Raw genomic sequence first — 9924 nt, 5'->3', positions numbered from 1 at the left:
TAAAGATTAGTTATCAACTAATGTAACTAATTAACCTTAAGCTATGATTAGTTATAATGCAGCTACAACAAACAAAACTTCTACACTAAGTAACTACTGACTGTACTGCTGACTATACTGATGACTTGGACTGTTGAGCATGATGTGTCTCTTTTGAATTAAAATGAATTAAAGTTGAATTTGACATTGATGTCAAATTTGACTCCAAAACATAAAACCTTCAAATCTAGTCAGCAAATAATACTTCGGTTGGAGAGAGTTTTAATGTCAAATAGGCACAGTGGCATGCTGCCTAGAATTTTGACATTTCCTTTGAAAATACTCTAACACACCAAACGCACCAACCCACAACCAAACCATACAAGTAAGATATGCTTGATTTTTACTGGTGGTAGAATTGGTCCAACTTCTCCCTTCTTCGTTTTTTACTGACAATTGTGGATGTTGGTACAATTCAATCTTGTATGCAGTTTCCTCTGTTTAATTCAACACAAAATACTAGTGCCGGGCACGTGGTCTTTTGGACGAGAAGGCTAACAACGTACACAAAAAGAACGTAAATTAATTGGAAAATTTTAGTTAAGGGACGAATTTTAAATTCGGTGCAATTTAGGGACTAATTCTAGTTAAGGAGTGCGCAATGCAGTTTTACAGTGCTAACAAAAGCAATTTTTTAAATATAGAGCATTATTACATGATATTAGATGACAAAAAGTTTAGGGGTCCCTTCAAATTTGGGATCCTGTGCCACTGCACCTTTCGCTTTCCCCAACGCTCCCCCTGCCAACATGTTATATTTTATGCTCTGTTATGTATCTGAAAACTAGTGGTACATGATATTATGGATGATTAATTAAGCTTATTAGTTACTTAGTGGTGAAAGCAATTGGTTGCTCCTAGACCTGACAATTTCTTACACAACTCGTTATCAAAACACGAAAACGACAAAAAATAACAGATTTCGAGTCAATACAATAACTAATCGGGTCACCCGTTATTACCCTCGCAGACCTGACAGTTGGTTGCTCCTAGACCTGACAATATCTTCGCCTCGTGGCGTTCACAGGCGATAAACATGCCAAAATCAGCGTACCGAAATTGATAAACATGCCAAAATTAGCGTACCGAAATTGAAAATTTGGTATATGGTAATGCCCCTAATCTGTGGTTCATTTGATCAGTAATTTCAAATCGTTTGCTTTCCAAATAATTAATTCGAATACATATGAATCTCAATAACTTTTACCAATGACTTTGATGAAAATATATACGCCATTTGTAACATATTTACAATCACAATGAACTTGTTTTCCAACCTACTCCTTCCCCATCCAACCCTCACAGCAAATACGTTACATACATCCCCATTCACCGAGACATGAACACCCTTGGCCCGTATCCTAACAATCACAAAACGGTCTAAAAAGGACCAAAAAACGAAAAAAGAATTACATAACACAACAAAACAATGAAAGATTCTTTCCTTCATATGCCTCTTCCACACAAGTACCTCAAGTCAATCCTCCAACGTTATGTACTCTCCGTTTTACCTTCCAATGATCCATCCCTAAACAATTTCAAACTGAGACTATTGAACCGATCTCGCGAATACTGCCTTGATGCTTTCCTCCAATCTGTCCCGGCCTTCATCATTGCGGCAAACTCCTCATAACTTATTCGTCCATCCTGCAACCATGGAAAGGGATTCAGTGTGAATTCTAAGCAAATACTAGAACAAGAAATTAACAGTTTTGGTTCATAAGCAGATTTGCAACAAGACTCTCATTAACAATTTAACACGCAATCTGACTGACCTTGTCCGTATCTACATCATTAATAATGGCATTGATAACATCTTCAATGTTATCATCAACTTCATTACTCATGGCATCTCGCAGCTCTTCAATTTCAATATACCCATTCCGGTTTTTGTCGAAGAATTCAAATGCTTTGCGAAGATGCTCCTCATCATTGCCCATCCTTCTTAGGTGAACAGAGATGGCTACAAATTCTCCATAGTCTAGATATCCATCATTATCTACATCACCCTGTTTAACAGAAATGAAACCCTTCTTATTAGTATGTGCAGCATTATATGGATCTTTAAACAGTAACGCAATACACAACGAAGTCATTCAAGCCAGAAGGTTTCAGATTCTTTGAGTCGAACATGCATATAGATGATAAAATCTATGTCAAAAGAAATCACTTGGATAGTCAAACATGCATATGGATTGTTTTTAGCCCAAAGGCCATAACTAATTAATCCTCTAACATATAAAACCATAAACTAATACAAGATAATACTTACAGCTTCCATCAGAATATGAAGATCCCCATCAGGAATTTGATGGCCAAGTTTATGCAACCCAACTCTTAGCTCGTCAATGTTAATCTTACCCTTGTTGTTAATATCCATGAGCTTAAATCCCTCCTGTATACCACCAACTTCCTCCATCGACAAATGCTCGGCTATAACCTGTTAATTTAAAATTCCAAAAGAAAACATTAGCAGCTGAGGACACATGCATCCCAAACGTATAATAGAAGTATAGAACACGTAAAGCAGATGAAGGGTTATGAAAAAAATAATCAAACACAAATCTTAGAAAAGAATACCTTGAGAGCGCTTTTCTTGAGCTTGTTCATAACAGAGAATTGCTTGAGCCTTGACCGAACAGTTTCACCTAAAGAAACATTTGGAGCTTTCTTTGCATTTTGTAACCAAGGATGATCTGCACTCAAAGAACCAAGAATAAGATGTACGTTCATAATGTTATGTTTTGCACTTCCAAATTCTTCAAGCAACAAAAGTCTCTTTAATATTAAACTATAATGATAACCATCGACAGAACTGAACATTACCTAGAACTTCCTGAGCTGTAAGCCTCCGCTTTGGATCAGGATTAAGCATCTTCTTCACAAGGTCTTTCGCATTATCAGAAACCAGAGGCCAGGGGTCCTTCTTAAAATTTACAACAGACCGTATAATTGCTTCTGCAACTCCTTGTTCAGTTTCTGCACTCAAGATAATAGATTCAAGTCAGAAATTGTACAAGATGCTAAGCACTAGGAAAGCCAGAAAGTAATTAAAATTCGATAGAAGTGAAGAGAAATTAGAAAGTGGCAAATTCATTTCAACTGGTCTCAATTCATGCATGCACGTATATGGTGAGTAAATATGGTAGCAGCACATCACTTTTTGTTAGTAGATAAATTTCCAACCTAAGACTCTACAGCACACAAGCACATATTTTAATAGAAGCAACGCCAACTTGTTATTTGTTACCAAAGTCGATAAAATACAATGTGTTTGGAAATATTTTGACCAACCATGGTCCATGGACGCACAGTGCAAGCAAAAATATAAGGTATAACTGGTGAATGTGAACTTTAAAACAGTTCTCCCCACTTAATTTCTTCAGTGAAAATATAGATAGATACTGCCTTCATATTATCTAGAGTGTGTAAGAGTGTTAATTTGGAGAGCAGCATTAATTAAGAAAGATGAAAACAGCACCTACATACTTTAGTCAAGCTATACTGCATTTACGCCTAGTTAGTATGTGTGTGTGTGTATGCATACACTATATATCATATAATGTACCTTCCCTATAAGAATTTAACTACTGTACAATGCGAGTTGTATCTATACTATAGTGAAATATTTAAATGAACAGGCATTTGGCTTAGCAAGCAACGCACATATACAAACGAACACAAACCTGCCCAAAATGGTGGAACACCACAAAGTAAGATATAGAGTACAACTCCAGCACTCCACACATCAATTTCAGGACCATAGTTGCGTTTAAGCACCTCAGGAGCCATGTAATAGGGACTTCCAACAATTTCGTTAAATACTTCACCTGGAAATACATGAAAAAAAATGTTTTAGTAAACTAATCAGAACAAGAAAATCAAATGGCATAGTTTGGAGAAGACTTTACCAGGTTTAAAGAATACGGACAACCCAAAATCAATTGCCTTTAAAGGTGCTGTTTCTTTCTTGTTTTCAAACAAGAAGTTCTCGGGTTTGAGATCCCGGTGAATCACACCGTGCTTGTGACACATCTGCAAGAGAATTTAACACATTAACATTATGCTTGTGCATGTAAACCTATCAAAAGGTTGATTCCTCAAAGAATAATCTTGGGAACAAAAATCTATTCTATACATAAACGGCAAAATAATCAATTCACCACAATTCGACAATTGCAATTCACTACAATCCAATCAATCACCAATCCAACATGATCACTAAAATCCACCAAAATCCTTACCTGAACAACTTCGACAATCGTCTTTGTGACGGCGGCAGCAGCACGCTCTGTGTAGTGGCCTCTGGACACGATTCGATCGAAGAGCTCACCGCCCTCACAGAGCTCCATAACAATGTGGACAGCATGGTCATCTTCATAGGTGTCTTTCAAGCTCACTATATTGGGGTGCTTAGGCAAATGCTTCATGATCTCAACTTCTCTCGTTACATCCTCTATATCCACAGCTGTCCTCAGCTTGCTCTTCGAAATCGACTTACAGGCGAACTTCTCGCCGGAGTCCTTATCGGTGCAAAGGTAGGTAATTCCGAACTCTCCACGGCCGAGCTCCCGACCCAGTTCGTATCTCTGCTCGATTTCAGCGCCAGTAGGGTCTTTCAGCACATAGAGCTTGGAACCACCATTTCCGTGGCCGGCGACGTAGTTTGTCGAAAATGGATTCTTCCTGTTCTTCTTGTCCTTCAACGGAGAACCCGTCTGGGGGGTCGCACAGCAATTACCCATCTGTGAAAATCGGTTTGGGAGCCACAATCGTATCAGAATTCGAATTGAATACTCGAAATCTGAGGTTTTAGGGGAAAATCAAGAGATGGGTTTCGAGATCCGAATTGCTCTGTAACCCAATTGAATATTGAGAATTTTTTTGGAAGATGAACAGAATTTGAAACGAGAGATGTGATTTAAGGAAATGGGGAGAGAGGGTAATGGGGGTTTGGAATTGAAGAAGAAGATGAGAAGGGGAATTTAGCGTGTGGAAACCACCATGTGGTGGATTGGTGGAACAGAGAGAGACAGAGAAAGGGTCCAGCCTCTTTCACAGAGACTTCCCTCCTTACTCCTAACCCTATTTCTAAACTAAATTAATCTCAAATTGTTTTTTCATCTCACACAATGCCCCTAACCACTTGTCATAATTACAATCCATGTCCCATTTTATTTTATTTTTATTATTTTTTGTAATGATTTTGTTTTTCACACTTCATAAAAAATTATTAAACTAAAATCTTGAACTTACAAGTACAAATGAATACCCGTATTAGTGGCGTCCATTTTATTTAGTTTTTGAGAAAATTAACTAATATTCAAAAAGCATGCACTATATATTATTTAGTTTGTAAAAGTATTATTCACACTTCAAAATTGTTATTGTGTACTTTTGCTTTATAAAACAGTAGAGAAATTTTGCACAAGAATGTGCATGATGACCTTTCTGAAGTGTCAATCACAACTTTCTGTTATTTCTTATATTCACTCCTTTTTATACGAGCAATATTGAAAATAATTGAACAATTGTATAAAGGTAATTACTTAATCATTGGAAGAATGTTTTGCTTTTGTTTTCGTTTAATTCTGTTTGTATAATGATTAAGATAACAATGATTGCATTTTTTAATACTTTTCAAAATATGAGATGAATGATGGATAAATACACTCTTACTCATCATTGGAGAATTCGGAATTCCATACCCGCCATACTCTTACTCATCATTCAATACACTCTTATCATCGAGCTAACCATAGTGGCTTATGTAGACTACGTTGACATAACTAATTGGTTTTTCTTCTTATAAGAATATCATGGAGGAATTGAGAATTACTCCTAACTGATCTTTGGTGCACGATAAAATACTCTAAGCTAGTTTTTTCCTAATTAATGTGCATTTTATACTTGTTCTTAGTAACTTTTTAGTTTTTGTGATACAACTAAAAATCCCGAACCAATAAGCGTATAATCAAGAGATATGCATTATGGATTTTCTTCAAATACAAAGTGTATAATTTGCCATCCTTTTTTAGGTGATTTGAACATATAGGAATTGCATCTTCTCTTAAAATAATAAAAAATATATATATACGTGAAGACTTAAAGACCAAAAAGACAAATCTTAATAGAAAAAGAAAGACAAAAATATCTCTTTGAAAATATCACATTTTATAGAACTACCCACCACAATATGTGGCATTATTCATGCCTGCATGTGAAATTTAATACGAGGAGTATATATCTTAATTTTCTTGTAATATTAATATACACAAACAAATTAATCATTAGCATATACAGCTAACACATACCAAACAAAATGAAAGAAAAATTTCCATTAGCTTTATTAACTATTTCCATCGTACCTTCATCTTCTTAATCAGGGGAAATTTTTTAGTGTGCCGAGAACATGACCCAATATACCAAGTGTCATAATACAAGTGGTTGAATTATTTTTTTCAAGTATTTAATCATTTATATTTATGACACTTGATGTACAGGGTCGGCACACTTCTACACTTTGCAATTAAGCTAGTAGACTGGCCTAAATTTTCGGCATGTACTACGAACATGCAACGAAATAGTACATATGGTTGTATCTTTTGTTAGTAGAGGACAAGAGTGATTTTTTGTAAAACGAGTTTAATAAGAATATTTTGGCATTTGATGTAAATGTTTTTAATCATTAAGATAAACGCAAGTATACTATATGCATGATGTATATTTTAAGATGTGGAGATTTGTGTGGAGCGCTTGTATAAGGCTTCAAAAAGAAGTGCAGATTAAGGAGCGTGTGAGATCGAAATACAAGAAAAATAAGGCGCGATCAGATAACCACGTTATTTGGACGTCCGCATCTATAAGTTAATATCCTTAAGGTGATAAGGGGTGTTTTATAGAGAAAGGGCAGTGTGGCAATTAAGAAGAGAAGCAAGGTTAATTTAATGGATGAAATGGTCAGCCTAGGTGCCGACACGCTATGCATTCAGTTGGTAAGAGGGACCTACTCTCTCCTTCTCGTTATATACAAACAAACTACAACTACTCCTGCAAAAAACTGGAAGTTTATGCACACGTGGCTCGATTCCAATGATATGCCTGTTCAGAGTAGACCTTCTAGAAGCCAACCGATAAATTAGTGAGAGCGACTAAAATATTGCTTTATTTGAACTCCGTGTATACCCCTGCCCTGCCACTTTACACAAATTATCTCCCAAGGGTAGACTGGTCAAATCGCGGAATTTTTTATGGCGTTTATTGACCGCCGAGGTGCGCCAGCCAACCATTATTTGCCAAACTATTACAACTTATTTATTTTTAGTAAACAAAGTTATTTATAGCGTATTTGCTAATCCGTAATCAAATTGAGAGGAATTGAATTGAGGAGAAATTGGATTGAGGAGGAATTGAAATAAGGTGGAATCAGAATCAGTTTCCTGTTAAAGTTGTTTACTAAAGTTCTATGAAATCGGAGTAGGAATGATGTTAAGTCCATATAAATTGTTTACTAAATCATTTCAATCGGAATGAAAACTAGGTTGATTACTATACTGCCTTTACATAAATAAATTATTTTCATTCTAATTAATTAAATTAAATTCTTCATTAAATTTATATAATAAAATTCATCTATATAAAAATATATAAATAGGTTTTATTTATTTATTAAAAGATGGCATAATGAGTGTCAAATTAAGGGCAACGTTAGGATAATTAGAAACAAGTGAGGACATAATTGGTAGAAGAAATTCATTCCGGATTCCTCAAGTGTCAAGGAATTGAAATACCTCCCTTATGTAGGGAGTCCAATTCCTCCAAAATTAGGAGTTGGATTCCCTAATGCATGTGGACCCCATGTGTATTTTGATTCCTTAAGATTACGTAAATAAAGGTGTATCCCGTAATCGGAATCCAATTCCGTAAATTGATTCCGATTACGGATACGTAAACGTATCACTAGTCTTACAGCCTAATAATATTTTTATTCACTTATAATTGAGTGGCATTCTTTAGTTCAGTTTTAGTAGTATTTTCGACTTTAGTAAAAATAAAATAAAATACATAGTTATATTAATTTGGTATTTATTTCTTGTCCCTTTTTTTCCATGTATAAATTCATACGAGTAAAATTCGATCGTATAAACCCAAAGTTTTTTTTAATATAAAAAATGAGACAATTGGTGGCGAGCAATGGTTATCCACCTCTTTTAGGTTTGAAGAGGCTATGAGATATTTTAACATGTCCGTGGTCACAGTTTAACAAACTCATCAGCTCGGAGCATCAAACCTGATCTCAAAATAATTTGCTGTCTGTCTTGCGGCCGTTCAGGAGTGGGAGAAAAGGGTAGTTTTGACATTTTGTGCTGGAAAAACAAAATGGCATAAGAAGCGTGGCCATGATTTTTGGGCATTTTGGGTTGACCAGTCAAACATGACGATTTTGACTTGGGGAGTTTTGGAGTGGCCACGCTATTTGTGTGCCCCTAGTTGATTTTAAGCTGATTAATTAAATATTAAATATTTTATATTTTTTTTACGTTTGCATGTGACTGTGCGAGACGTTACGGCACAGGATTTTATCTTGATTTTAGTAGTCAGACCAACAATTATTAAAAAAATAAAAAATAAAAAGTAATTGGGTGATGATTCAAATTGGACCGGGCAAAAATGTAGCAGAGTTGGAATCTTCTGTAAGCCAACCGGATTACCTGACAAAATAGACGCCATAGAAATCTTGAATTACAGATGTGACAAGATGGGTATTGGAGTGCCTATACCAATAAACAGTCGCAAAGTCAGAATTTAATATGAGAAAACTCTTTTCACAAATGTTAAAAAAAATGGCGAATAACACATTACAAAACTACTAAACAAAACATCATAATAACATATTCATTGTCAATGGTGTGTTTGAAAGAATTTTGATAATGACTGACGGCGCTTTTAATGAAAATGTTTATAGAATCAATCTTTAGTTAAAGTGCAAAAGAACTTGGAAGTATTTCTTACAAGATGTACATAATTGGTGATTCTTCCAACTTTGAAACTTAAAAACACTTTCACCAAAAGCACTTTTAGTTATTTTAAAATTACTTCCAAGCATACACTTATTTGTTACATGATAACCTTACCATCTATACTATTAAATATAATAGTGTGAATCAAGGTTTATTGTTAAGGTTTTTCATCAAATGTTAAAGATTATTAATTCTATGGAACACATAATAAAGTACTCGAGTTAATGGTGGGATGTAATCAGACTTGGAAGTTGAATTTTGGAATAGGAAAGAATAGGTTTGAATTGTTGCACTATTGACCAATGAGAGGAGGATTCTAGAAGAAAGAAGTATCACACCTATTGGAGGAGGGTTGCAAAGAAAAACTCAGGGCCAATACTTGTCTCAAGATCCCTCCGCCACTGCCCATAAGAGACTTTTCCACGTATTCGGTACATAATTACTTCATGTATTATTTTATTTGATGGTTGATGTAGATGTAGCAAATTGAATACAAGTGCTAATTTTTTTTTTTTTCCCAATGAATGTGTCAAATATTTATTTTATTATTTTATTGGGCCTAGAGTTACATTAACTATTAAAAAATAATCAAAATTAATTGTAGTTTTTATTCTATTGGTTGTTAATGGGCATCTATTAAAAAATTCAATTAAATATATTTGACTCATTTGTTTGCTGTCAAAAAAGGCACTTATAAAGCAAGGGGTCAAATGACTCACATGCCACATCATATATGACATATCCATTGGAGAACATCTAAATGTCTTTTAATCCTATTTGGCATATTTGACATCTCTTTTGGAGATGGTCTTAGAAGCTAATGAAGTTGACCTTATCTATTTAATATATTAATGATCGTGCAGGT

At 34.9% G+C, this 9924-nt stretch overlaps 1 protein-coding gene across 1 annotated transcript; it reads right to left on the bottom strand.

Moving 5' to 3' along the window:
* Window positions 1-1181: 1181 nt before the first annotated feature.
* Window positions 1182-5097, bottom strand: LOC126592785 (calcium-dependent protein kinase 32-like). The gene is made up of 8 exons (XM_050258568.1): window positions 4284-5097; window positions 3951-4074; window positions 3726-3869; window positions 2866-3018; window positions 2620-2735; window positions 2312-2479; window positions 1815-2048; window positions 1182-1686 (listed from the first exon to the last, which is right to left on the bottom strand). Exons 1-8 carry the CDS (start codon window positions 4782-4784, stop codon window positions 1531-1533), a joined length of 1596 nt encoding a protein of 531 aa, XP_050114525.1. The 5' UTR covers window positions 4785-5097; the 3' UTR covers window positions 1182-1530.
* Between the last annotated feature and the right edge of the window lie 4827 nt (window positions 5098-9924).

This window comes from Malus sylvestris, chromosome 12 (genome assembly GCF_916048215.2).
Source record: "Malus sylvestris chromosome 12, drMalSylv7.2, whole genome shotgun sequence".
Classification (NCBI taxonomy): domain Eukaryota; kingdom Viridiplantae; phylum Streptophyta; class Magnoliopsida; order Rosales; family Rosaceae; genus Malus; species Malus sylvestris.
Note: the sequence above shows the minus strand (reverse complement) of the source record. Positions and strands in the feature narration are given on the sequence as shown.

Bases quoted from the DNA above. Each gene is read 5' to 3' on its own strand.
- LOC126592785 (XM_050258568.1), bottom strand. From the start codon at position 4,784: ATGGGTAATTGCTGTGCGACCCCCCAGACGGGTTCTCCGTTGAAGGAC. The intron at 2,736-2,865 runs GTAATGTTCAGT...CTTTGAGTGCAG, and splicing joins TACAGCTCAGGAAGTTCTAG to ATCATCCTTGGTTACAAAAT. The intron at 2,049-2,311 runs GTAAGTATTATC...TCTGTTAAACAG, and splicing joins TTCATATTCTGATGGAAGCT to GGTGATGTAGATAATGATGG.